The sequence below is a fragment of the Barbatula barbatula genome (assembly GCF_947034865.1).
Source record: "Barbatula barbatula genome assembly, chromosome: 18".
Taxonomy (NCBI): domain Eukaryota; kingdom Metazoa; phylum Chordata; class Actinopteri; order Cypriniformes; family Nemacheilidae; genus Barbatula; species Barbatula barbatula.
In genome coordinates, this window is record NC_136781.1 from 5,311,645 (window position 1) to 5,324,876 (window position 13,232).

General features: G+C 38.4%; 1 protein-coding gene across 2 annotated transcripts; it reads left to right on the plus strand.

The window, feature by feature from the left end:
* The first annotated feature begins 479 nt into the window (after positions 1-479).
* On the plus strand, positions 480-11,340 carry tapt1a (transmembrane anterior posterior transformation 1a). 2 transcript variants are annotated; one of them, XM_079479581.1, is made up of 15 exons: positions 490-707; positions 1,143-1,294; positions 3,495-3,613; positions 3,849-3,881; positions 6,088-6,250; positions 6,326-6,461; positions 6,859-6,956; positions 7,340-7,409; positions 8,171-8,251; positions 8,368-8,477; positions 8,597-8,656; positions 8,846-8,914; positions 9,169-9,245; positions 9,441-9,604; positions 9,732-11,340. In XM_079479581.1, exons 1-15 carry the CDS (start codon positions 512-514, stop codon positions 9,974-9,976), a joined length of 1,773 nt encoding a protein of 590 aa, XP_079335707.1. In that variant the 5' UTR covers positions 490-511; the 3' UTR covers positions 9,977-11,340. The 2 variants fall into 2 exon arrangements, with proteins under 2 accessions (XP_079335708.1, XP_079335707.1); XM_079479582.1 differs by lacking the exon at positions 3,849-3,881 and having other exon boundaries at positions 480-707.
* The last annotated feature ends 1,892 nt before the right edge of the window (positions 11,341-13,232 follow it).

The window sequence follows — 13,232 nt, forward strand, 5'->3', positions numbered from 1 at the left end:
TTTTACATGAGATTAATGATAGAAAGTGTAAGAATTTATTTTATAAATAAACCCTCACCCTATACTAAAAGAAAATAAATGATTTGTTTTGGTAATCCAATGCACTGTAGCCATATCTGCATATGCGCATGTTAAGAATGTATTAAACGTGTAAATAGCGCCATCCTGTGTTTAAAAAAAATCACGCTTTACCAACCACCAAATAATGCCAACTTAATATTGTTTTTTTTGCATATTATTTTTCAGTTTGCATTTGTAGTAAGACATTTTAAAAATAATAAATTGTCAAGCTAAAATAAAATAGTTAGATTTAACTTAATAGATTTAATAATACATCTTTAACGTTCTGTCTTCCTCAAGTAGTATAATTTCTCTCGTAATCTGTATATTTCTTATTTTGACGATGCTTCTTTTTATGATACTTATTTCTGCGATACGTGCGTTATTTATTGCCTTCATTTTATTTGTTTATCAATATCACGTGTGCGCGCGCGGTGACGTCACGGCGAAGATGGCGGACTCGCTGGGTGTCGGGGTGTCGGAGGAAAAGGATCCCGAAAATGACGATCACGAAAAGGTGAAATGTTCTTGGGCGGGTGCGTCAGGAGTCGGGAGGGTAAACATCGCTTCCCCGGAAGTCAAGTTGACGGAAACTCTGGGATTTTACGAGAAAACAGCAGTTCGAGGCGAGCATCGCGAGCGCGCAGGTGAGCTTGAGCATCAGACTGACCTTCGCTTTAGTTTACAACGTGTAACTATTACCTGATCTTTACCTTGATTTGACTCCTGCCCTGCTAGTTTGTTCAGCGTTCCACGTGTGAAGTTTCTGAAATGTTTTCTTTCATCGAAGCTTGCTAGAGTTTCCCTTATAATGTGCATGTGGTAATCGTTGTACATTTAAACTAATGTTCAGAATGTGACAGAACCAGCTTGCACGTGTTCTGTCTATACAGTGTCTGCACTGTCCTGTAGGGTTATAGCAAACTTGTATACCAACTTAACTTTTCCAGTACTTTGTTCAGATCATGTGTGCAATTTTTATTCGTTTGTTTTAAACAGTTCACGAATAGTTGTTCATCTTGCAAGCTGAATCATAAGTCAATAGCATTGAATAACGCTTCGTTCTCTCGATCACACCACAGATTCAGAGGACCCTGATGACGAGCCGTCTCTGGTGCGGTTCATGGGTGCAGAACTGACCAGGGGATACTTCCTGGAGCACAATGAGGCAAAGTACACTCAAATGAGGGAAAAAGTGTACACCTGCATGAGGATACCTAGAGAACTGGAGAGGGTGGGTCACGCAATACTCTTTGTTTTCTAAAGTTGTCTCACATTACCATCGTTTCAGGTAAAACAGCGCATTACAGAGCACGTTTCTGTGAGTTTGTGAGATTCAAAGTCAAAGAATTTAAAAAATGATGTTTTGAGTTATTGTTTACGATGGTAATTATTTTTGACCGCTGGTTCAAGGTGAAGGCAGACGAACAGGTTTCCTGAAAAACAAATTTTCTGTGTCTCATTTGAAGGGTTTTCCTTAAGTAATCCTTTAAAGGGATATTTCACCCCAAAAGGAAATTTCTGTCATCATTTTCTCAGATTGTTCTGAACCTGTATAATTATTTTTGTTCTGCTAAACACAAAGGAAGAATGTAAGTAACCAAACAGATCTTATCCCCCATTGACATTGAGTATTTTTTCCCCCTAATATGGCAGTAAATCGGGGATAAGAGATCTGTTTGGTTACTGACATTCTTCCAAATATCTTCCTTTGTGTTCAGCAGAAGAAAGAAATGTATACAACCTGAGGGTGAGTTAATGTCATGACTGATAATGAAAGATGCTATAATATAGCCTATAATGTGGTCACACAATGAATAAGTCGTGAAACATCATAAATGTTAAAGCGATAGTACACTTAAAAATATTTCATCATTTACTCACAGACCTGTAAAAACTTTGTTCTGCTGAACACAAGGGAAGATATTTGGAAGAATATCTGCGAGGAAACGTATCTCATCCCCCATTGACTCCCATAGTATTTATTTTCCTACTATGGCAGTTATTGGACGATGATATCTGTTTGCTGACATTCTTCAAGATATCTTCTTTTGTGTTCAGCTGAACAAGGAAGTTTATACAGGTTTGGAACAACTTAAGGGTGAGTAAATGATGACATCATTTTCATTTTTGGGTGAACTGTCCCTTTAAACTAGATTACTTGTGGCTCGATATTTCAAACGTGCTATGAATGCACATAGCACGATCCTTTAAAAAAACCATAAAGAACATATGATTAAATACAACACAACTATAAGTGAAGCTTTCATAAGTTGATTTCTCCTGAAAAGTGTTAACACTGTGGCTCTGTGTTACATGCAGAACTGCCCTGTGTGTTTGAGTTCCCTGAGATATTTGCTCAACTAAGAACTTTTTTATATATTTCGTGACTCCAATCCACACAATCCGACTTTAAATATGGAAAAACTTTGGGAGCTAACTGTACTATTCACGAAGACACTAGATGGCGATATCGGCTTAAAAAAATGTTTAGTGCATAACATATATCTTTCATAGGATTTATTGAGTCGACAGTGATAGGGTAGTGAAGAATCTGCATGATTTAAAATGTTCACATGAAATTTTTCGACACATGTAGATTAACAGCATGTCTGCACACACAGGCATGTGTAATATGATGTGCACATGTTGACAGCTGAGGTATTTGCATCGTGCACACAAAGACTGCTCTGTGACTTTAAAGCCGCTCCGCCCCACAAACCTTAGCAAATGCACAATGAACACTCAAGACACGAGCGAGACAGTGTTTAGATACTGACCTGGAAACAGTTCTTAGACAGTTTTTTTTTAGAATGCACGCAAATGAGAATAGAACTGATGAGGGTCAGTACATATACAGCATAACTCGCATAACAGCCATGTCACAAACGTTTTAGTCTGCTACAAATCTTATGTTTTTTTAGTAAGTACCATCCTCTCTGTATTTTTCTTAACAAATAAGTAAGCGTTCTCATGAATTTCCACTTCTACGAGTTCAGAATGGTTGCTTTCATTCAATGTATTTTCTCTGAGCAGGTAAGGTTTTATTTTTGCGCCTTTCTTCTTTGTCTTCATAGGGTTGTTGTCTAACAAGCTTTTATTTTTCTACCTCCTGGGGAACATGGCCCCCGGGGTTCACGCTCGGTGTTTAAAGAGCCAGTGGCTTGCCGTGCATGTTATCATTTTTAATTTGCTTTTAATGGTCTCAGTCTGAAACCGAGAGGTGCCCCCTGAACATGAAGAAGATTTTAAGGTTACAGAGTGCCGGCGGACATTTTCAGGCCCCCAGACATCACACGGCTTAGTCAGTGTGCTCAAGCGTCTCAAGCATCAGGAGGTCCGAGATGCCTCTGAGGCAGATGATGTCTCTGTCATTTCATCACAACGTGACGGAATGCGAATATAACAAAGATGTATGTTATCTTCTCCCGCAGTTGATGATCTTCGGGATCTTCCTCTGCCTGGATGCCTTTCTGTACGTTTTCACCCTGCTGCCCCTGAGAACACTGCTGGCCTTTCTGAGGTTGTTGACCATTCCTTGCTGCGGCCTCGGGTAACACATCACAATTCCTTTAAAGACAAATGTACTTTTAAGTGTTATGCAAATCGGTGATGCAATAAGGCGGCTAAGTTGTCTATTCAATAAGATAACTAGTAGAAAGGCATTAGTTATTTCAGAAACACTGACTCAATTTTGTCCCCTACATTGACATGTTTCTACGAAACGGTTGTTTCTTCATACAGTAAGAGTGCAGTCTCTAATGTGTGCCTCTCCCTCCTCTCATCAGCGATTATGTTTGCCCTTATTGCAGACGGAGCAGGTAGGACACCTGCTTCACCGTGACCCATCTCAAACAATCCCACGATACCGCTTTCATTCTGTGTTTGAATCATACGTTTTTATGGGCATGTGACTGTGGCATTTACTTGGCAGTGTGTTTGTGTTGCTGGTCTGTGATTATTCTTCATCGCTCTTGGATGGGCTAGATGGCTTATTATATGATGGCACAGTCATTTTTACTGTCCGTTGTTGGCTGGTGTCTGATGGTTGAAGAGCTTTTTGACTGTGATAAAGGGCTTTGTGTATCAGTGTGTCCGGTGCTTGTCTAACACAGAGCCGCTACATTACATGGATGATTTGTAACTGGATGTTGGTGGTTTGCTGGCTTTAACTGGTCTTTTGCTGGTCTTAAAACGTGTCAAGACGGTTTTCATTTAACCACATGACATGTGCCCAAAAACAACTATAAACCAACATGACTTGCTTTGTGGGCAAGTAAAACCAGTGAAAACACCTTAGGTTAGTTTAAGCTGATTTTTCAGGAAGGATATTTGGTCCAGGCCTTGATGCGAATGCTAGCGGCTTTTCCAGTTCTCTTTAAACTGCAAAGAGGTAACTGGATCCTCAGATTCTCAGCCACATGTTAAATGTTGTTAATACCTCATTTCCACCATCGCCAACTATAATTTTGTGGAGTCCATAAATGTTGTGCAGAAATATCCCTATTTGAATGAACGTTTGCGTTCATGTTTCTGTACAACCTAAAAAAATCGACTCAATTCAAGTCAGTATTAAAATTCTACCCACCTGAATGCACGACTAAAAAACAAATGTGAATATTGCATTTTGGACAGAAAAGACAATGGCTTGTTTACACACAGATCTGGAACTTTATTACAAAGGACTGTGCAGATATAAGGTGGTTGTTAATCTTTGCTTGCTGAGAAAATGAGGCCGTTTCCTAACTGCCATTTCTCTTCATAACAAATGAACCATTTTGTATGAGTTTTTATTTAAAAAGTGTAGAAGATGTTGCTTTGTGTTCTTGTTTGATGCATTATGTATTTAAAGCTTCCTAATTATCCTCTCAAGCAGATTAATCCCCTTTACATCCCTGTTTTTAGAGAATGTTTCTAATTTCTCATTCAGAAAACGAAAAAGTTAAATGATGAAAACATGAAAGGCGTATCTAATGAAATAAGCCCAACACAAAATACCATGATGGTGTCAAAGTGTTTTTTGAAATACCTTTGAATACCATGTTAATGGGACAGTTCGGCCTAAAATGAAAATTCTGTCATCATTTGCTCACCCTCAAGTTGTTCCAAACCTGTGTGTATGTATTTGAAGATATTTGGAAGAATGTTAGCAATTTGTATTTCTGGGACATCATTGACTACCACAGTAGGAAAAGTTAAAATGGTTGTCAAATGTGCCCCAGAATTGTTTGCTGTCCTTAATTTTTATATCTACATCTCATTTTGTGTTCAACAGAACAAAAATAACGTATTTCTCAACTATGTGAATGATGTTTCAGAACTGAAAATGTGCTAACATTCTTCCAAATATCTCTATTTGTGTTAAGCAGAACAGAGACATTTTTATGGGTCAGCGGTTCACTTCTGCGATTTGGTACGATCGCGTTCATATCAGCAGCGAAGCGTCCCGGAGTTCACATGAACAGCAACCCAGACCTCGCTTTTTAAGCAGACTCGGGTACAGCACCCGGGTTCCTAAAAGAACCGAACTCTAACGTTTATCGAACCCTGGTGCGCACCAATAGTGCTAGTGTGAAAACGCCCTACTAGTGGCTGTTATTTGGTTGCTATGACTATGAGACATACAGGACCCGCTTGGAGGCTTTTTTGTTAATTTCTTAATGTTGAACTGTACATCGCATTTTCCCATGAACGTTTGCAAAGGTTCCTCCTTTGATACCTCGAGTGACAGTGATATATCTGACACCCGGAGAACAGCATGTTTTGCACAGCTTTGAATTACAGCTCAGCTTCACACGTAAACCTGATACCATTCATTCAAACATCTCGGCTGGGAAGAAAGAGGAGAGTGATAGACGTCAACACTAAACTGAAATATGTTGTTTTCTCATTGTCCATACATCAGAGAAATGCATGAGTCTCGAACACAAGTGCGTTGGTGTTTTGATTGTCGTTGTCTCTTTTTTGTCTCATTTTGCTCTTTTTTTTATTGTGTTTATTAAGTGTGTTTTATTGTGTGTTTGTCAGTGGCTCTCGGTTCATGCAGCCTGCTCAGGTGTGTGATCTGCTGAAAGGTTTAATCATGGTGCTTTGTTACTTCATGATGCACTACGTCGATTATGCCATGATGTACCACCTGATCCGGGGTCAGTCAGTCATCAAACTCTATATCATCTACAACATGCTGGAGGTACAGCACTGCTGTTTTTCGATCACTGATACTGATTTTGTGGATTGTGTTTTAAGCGTGTGATTTCATCTTTAGGTGGCAGATCGCCTCTTCTCATCCTTCGGGCAGGACATTTTGGATGCTCTTTACTGGACAGCCACCGAGCCAAAGTCACAAAAGAGAGCCCACATTGGAGTCATTCCTCATTTCTTTATGGCTGTCTTCTATGTCTGTATCCTTTTACGTTATACGCTACAAAGACGTCTTACAAATGTTTCGTGATGTGTTGTTATTTTCGTGATGTGTTGTTATTAAGTTATCATTACAGATTATGACTAAATTCGATTTGCTGTGTTTAAGCGTTAAAGCCCAATCGCATTTCTTTTTAGATTCGTGGCAATGTAACCAAACATAAGGTTATCGATTTAAAAAAAAGAATGACCCAATAACAAATCTCTCTAGATTACAGTTGTGTTTGTTTAACCATTTCAGGGCTTCCAACCAAAAGGTTGCCGGTTCGAGACAATATTAATAAATAAGCCATCGTAATCTATGGTGACATCATGCCACAGCAAAAACTGTGGCTGTGTCTTCAGTGTTTTATTTTCCTGAATGTAATGTGGTCGCAGTTCTTCATGCCATTCTCATCATGGTACAGGCCTCAACGCTCAATGTTGCCTTCAACTCGCATAACAAATCACTGCTCACCATCATGATGTCCAACAATGTAAGTGTGTGCTCACATTCACACAAAAATCATAATGATCAAATGTCACTATAGAAATATAGAAATATTTTATAAAAAATATAGAATTTTTTTCAATTGACTTTATAGGTATGTGTTTAGGTAAATTTATTATTTCGTTTTATTCTGTGAACTACTAACAATGTTTCTCCCAGATTTCAAACAAAAAGATTGTTTCTATTTATTTTCTATTATAGAAAATAAAAACAGGAGAAATAGGTCAAAATAACAAAGATGCTCTGTTTTTTTCAGAAGTTCATATTTTAATCAATACAACAGTATAGAAGGCTGTATATAGTGGTTGGAAACTAAATCACTTGTTTTAAAAACTTGTTTTAAAGGCAAGTAAATTTTCTCTGTTTTAGTTTGTTGAAATCAAAGGAAGTGTGTTCAAAAAGTTTGAGAAGAACAACCTCTTTCAGATGTCTAACAGCGGTGAGTCAAAGTCACATTCGCCTCGATACAGTGATGGTTTCGGCAATCATGCATTTTGTTTGTAACATTACAGTCTGCTGTGACACGAGGACATTTAAAAACGAAAACATTGTTTAGTATCATTTAATCTCTCTCTCTCTGAAAAATACAAAACCATAAAGCAGTTCTGGTGTTACATCAGCGTATCATCCAATCAGAACTGTTGTATAATATAGATTATACTGTGTACAGGGATTATTTCAACAGCAGTTTACCTCACAGCGATTCTGATTCTTCATAATAACTTGAATTTGCAAGGTTTAAGTCATCTTAAAAAACGACTTCACAGAGCAGGTGACAAAGCGTTACGTGTGGGCTGACTCGCACCTATTACAGCAATCTTATTGAAATGCTAATAAAGCTCTCCGGACCTCATTTCTCATAACGCACGGTGAGATGCTGACAGGCTGCGGTGCAGTTTTACATCATCTTTCCTACAGCAGCTCTATTCTTCCTCTATTCCAGCTGATATAGCAGAAGGGAGAATAGATGCTGATTACACATAGAATAGATGGCGCCAACCCCACCCCCCCCCCCCCCTAAACACTTAACCTTGTGGTCGTCCATTCAAACGTTCAAGTTATTGTGATGAAATAATCCCTGATGCACAACCTGCTGCAAAATATGCATGGATCATAGGCATTAGAATCATCTTTAACCAAAAGCTTTGTGCCGAATGCCAATGCGGTGACTCATGTTTTGGGTTTATATCCGTCTTGCAGATATCAAGGAACGATTCACCAATTATGTTTTGCTTCTTATTGTCTGCTTGAGGAACATGGAGCAGTTTTCCTGGAAATCAGGTGCGGATTTGGATTCATATTAAAATTAGGCTTGGTCTAAAAGACGACGAGTTTATAGTAAGACTTATAGAGTTTGGAAATCTTAACTGAATTTGATGTTTTGATGTTGCTTTCAGATCACCTCTGGGTGCTGCTGCCGGATGTCTTCATGGTGATCACCTCCGAGGTTGCCGTTGACGTCATCAAGCATGCCTTCATCACTAAATTCAATGACATCACGGCTGATGTGAGAGCTGTAGATTTCTTTACTTCTACTATTATGTATCTAGGCACCCATATGAGATGCACTGCCATAGCCCCGGATACAGTCACCACATGTGAACTTTGTCCCTTTTATTATTTCAGGTCTACAGTGAATATAAAGCCAGCTTAGCTTTTGAGCTCGTCAGCAGTCGACAGCAGAATGTGAGCGTGAATTTGTCTTCTGGAATATATAAAATGAACCGAGCCCTTGATATTAAATGTGCTTTTTGACAGATATGAATGAAATATCACATGTGTTTGTGACAGCTTTGGGCTCTGTAAACGGCAAAAACTGCTTTAAAGCCCATTAGTAATAAAAAGCTCACTGATGTCTGGTGCATTCATGAACAGGCGTACACAGACTACAGCGATTCAGTGGCACGAAGGATGGGATTTATTCCTTTGCCTCTGGCTGTTCTGGTGAGATTTCGAACTCTTTGTAGCTATTAATACGTATATTAAACATTAAGTTTATTCTTTTATCTTTTACATCTGGTATTAACCATTTACTACATAAACTTATGACAACCTCAGTCAGAATTGTTTGTGTGTTTTATTGCAATCATTTGATAGTGGAAGAAGATATCATTATTAATATTTTATACAAGAATCTGATTATTACCATAAAGCACATGTGATCAGTAATGTTGTTGTTTTGTTTTTTTCTCCTTCAGCTGATTCGAGTGGTGATGAGCTCCGTAAAGATCCAGGGCGCCCTGTCATCTGTCTGTCTGCTTCTCTTTTATCTTGGGTAAAATTCATTCAATCAATCAGTTTCCATTATATCATGTGAAATTGACATATCCCTCAGCATGCGGTCGACTCTCGACAGACCTAGTTTATTTGATTAATACTGTTCTCCTGCTGTGTTTTTGAACACCACGTCTGTAAGAAGATGTTTTGGTTGTTATCCTCTGCTAGGCATTTTCATTTTTTCTTCCTGCAGATTAATAACACTGAAAGTGTTGAATAGTATTGTTCTGCTGGGAAAGGCCTGCCGCTATGTCAAGGAAGCCGATATGGAGGGGAAGTTGTTTGGCAGGCCGACGGCTCAAGCTTCAAAACAACATCCTAAGAAAACCAACCAGGCCACATCTCCTCTACCGCCAGGTAACATCGGTTTAGAAATGATTGAAATATCTCTCTGCATTTTCTGTCACCATTTCATGAAACCGATTTTATATAACAAACATTGAGACTGGATATGATTGTAAATGGAATTCATTCTTTCTCTCAGACAAACCTAGAGTTCAACGACCCTCCATATCCATAACTAAGCAACCGTCCCCACGGGTCAGGCCTTTCTCCCCAGCTCCACCCCCCGTCACTAAGGTGACCAGTGATCCACCCCCGGATTCTTCCCCCAAACCCGAGGAGGACACCAACCAGGCATCAGAATCCACTGAACTTAAAAACAGAACCTCAAAAGAAGACCTGCTGGAGATAGACCGCTTCACAATATGCGGCAACCGAATCGGGTGAACTTGAAATCCATCACCATAGTAACTGCTCAGGAATGAAAGTTGAGAATCCTCGGGATTGTCCGCGTCGCAAGTGGTTTTAAAGCCCAGAGGGTTCTTCCGAGAATTATAGCAGTGTTTATCTTGAATGGGAAAATTATTATTTCCTCCGGTTTGCAGAATATCTACCAAAGGAAGCAGGAAGCGTGAAGCATTCCAGATAAAGACAAAGAACACGTTCGCCCGTGGCCAGCTGGCGTATTTCAGACTTTGAATCTAGTATATGTTGCTTTAGGATACGTCTCTGTCTCACACCTTATCAGAGCAAGAACATCCTGTTTAATGTGCCATGAACTTGTTGCAAATTAGTCTTTGTCCACCCGCTCGAAAATAGTCTGAGTGGAAATATTGTATATCATTTAAAAAAAACCTAGAGAGAGACAATTTTAACCTATTAATTTAATAAAAATTTTATTTATCCACCCATTTTGGCCCCAACACAGTCCTATACTGGTTTAGCGATGATGTTGCCATTTAGAAATCGCTCAGTCTGGCAAATATGCGTTTTTATTCTGTAGTTGCAAAGTATTATTTCCTTCGGCTGAAACTTTTTTAACAGATATATTATGTTGTCATAAAACTCATGACTCACAGTGAAGAGTTGGCAGCACTTATGCCCGTCTGCTTGATAATTCAGCTCTGAAGTTTCTCACAAAAGTCCTCAAGGAGACAAACCAGCTGACTGAACTTTGCACTGATTTACCACGTTGTCTTAAGCTGTACATTACAATATTGTTTGATTGTTTGACTATGTCATTCACATGTTTACATCAGCCATGAAAAAAATAACTGAACCTCATGTGAGTATCGATTAAAAAGAAGGGTTTTATTTTTTCAGTGCACTTTTGGAACAGCTTATTTTGAAGTTCAAGCATTTGTGACCAATCATACTGAAAGATTATATAGTTTGATATATTAATATTTGTTGAGTTCAATGTCTAATAGTTAATAGTGCAGTGCCATGTTTATACAATTTTATAGTCTTGCTTTTGATTTGAAGATTGTATTTCATGTGAAACGTCACCACAAAATGTGAATCTGTACAACCCCTGTCTAGAATTGACATTTTGTTGTGCAGTGAAGAGGTACATCATTTGCCTAATTTAAATGCATCTGTATTTAATTGTATTATAGTTATAACAATCCGATCACTATTTTTGGAGACCTTCTAAATATGGTAGCACAGGTTTTCTCATTATTAGTTTTTTTATGTTTTAATGCAAGCTATGCTACATTTCATACTTGGATTAAAGACTATAAACCATTAGTTTTGTCTAACAACAAGACGCTTTTTGGGAAACAAAATAAAAGTTGTTTTGTAATTTGTTTAACTTGCATGTACTGTATTTATTAAGATAGCAACTCAAATTTATAGGGTTTCTGAACAAATAATGGCTTAAATCAGAAATGTAATTCCTTCTCTCTCTCTCTCTCCCTGGTATTTAAACAGCGTCCATGTCAATGACCGTCTGAGACAATAATCTGTCACTGAGCGACCTTCTCTTACAGAATCCACAGACGGAGACAGGCCGCAAGTAATCCATCCTCAGCCGCCTCCATCTCCATGGCTATCTCTGCGATGTAATATGTTTACCTCACTCGTCCACCCACTGCAAACATCCCTGTCCTTCAATAAAACCTCCAAATACCAGGTACAAACTTGACGCTAGATATTTGCAGGGAGCACAGAGAAGGTAGAGCATGGCTGTTTGGCTTCAACATGAGGAAAACCCTCTTCTTAAGGTTGTTGTAAATGCACTTGTGGATGTCAGCATTTCGCAAAACTACCCAGCGTGCTCGATCAGCCATGCATTGTGATCACAGTCATCTGTAACTTTAAATAATAGTTCCTTATCCAAACAAGATCAGTGTTGTGCCATGGCTAGATATGATCATTGTTCAGTAATGTCTGAAAAAGCATTCTGTGCCAGTCGCATTCCTGTTGAATCCTTTAATCCAAAACAGGAAAAGGGAATTTAATCATGGGAATTCTTGTTTTGATAACATGTTTATACAGCATTCTGCAGCTCTCCGACATACTTCATGAAGTCAATGTCCCTCATGCTTAAAGGCTTTTCACCTGCTTGGCCTATGAAACCGGCAAGGTGATCGAGGACTTCAAGTTAAGAACTGTTATTCAATTATTATGGGGGATTAGATTTGCCTTTTGATAACAGATTAAGTGTTTTAGCTTGTCATAGAAAGCACAGAATACGTGCATTTCATTCACATATCTTAGAAGAGATCGAAGAGTTAGAAAAATAACTTTAAAGTTCAAATATGAACTTCTATTAATCAAAAAGGTGAATATAAATATAAATTCTATAAGTGACCCTTGTTCTTTGGTATACAGTTAGAAGTTCTTTTAGAACCTTGACTGTTACGAAGGTTCCATTTTGAACCTTTTGTAAGATTGACTATAGGACTACTGTATATGGACTATTTTCTGCTGTTTTGTTTACATTTAGTCATTTAGCAGACGCTTTTATCCGAAGTGATTTACAAATAATTCAGGGAGCAATAAGCGATATGTCATACAAGAGCAATACGATACAAAGTCACTAGTTTCAACAAAAGCTAGACCACCCCCTGTTGAGAGAAGATAGAGGGTTAGTGTACTTTTTCATTTTACTGTCAAGTATTCACAGAAGAGATGGTTTTAAGTCATTTTTTGAAGGTTGTGAGAGATGTGGTTGACCGACCGGGTTAGGAAGCTTGTTGCTGTTATTCTAGCCTACAATTCTAGCCTACTTTAGTTTACATATATATGAAGATGAATACAAAAAATTGTTGAATGCACAAACAATTTGAGAGAGGTATCAAGAGCCAGTGCTACGTTCAAGCAAACTCGGAATGCTTCTTCCCTTTTACTTGGAAATAACATCATAGTCGGACATACGACCCATGAAGTGAGGGCAGATCAACGAAGCCAGAACATCACACCCAAAATGCTTGCAGTCATGCAGTGAGATTAGCCTGAATTTAGTAAATGTAAAGTATTTGACTAGAACGCTGTGAGGTCGGAAGTGGGATATTTCACGTTTTGTTTTCAAATGTCTCTAAGACCTTTATGAAAACATGAAAATAAAACAAATGAAATGTAAGATTAAAGTTTAGACTTGGTTACTGTGCATTAAAAAACTCTGTTAGTTAACCGACGTCAAGGTGACATTTTTTCTGTTGTACCAAAGTTATTAAGAGAGATGTATAGGGCTACA

What these genes read in the sequence shown, in the direction of transcription:
- tapt1a (XM_079479581.1), top strand. Translation starts at nt 512, where the DNA reads ATGGCGGACTCGCTGGGTGTCGGGGTGTCGGAGGAAAAGGATCCCGAA. An exon ending in ATTCCTTGCTGCGGCCTCGG is followed by an intron (nt 3,614 to 3,848) that starts GTAACACATCAC and finishes TCCTCTCATCAG; the next exon opens with CGATTATGTTTGCCCTTATT. An exon ending in CCTTATTGCAGACGGAGCAG is followed by an intron (nt 3,882 to 6,087) that starts GTAGGACACCTG and finishes TGTGTTTGTCAG; the next exon opens with TGGCTCTCGGTTCATGCAGC.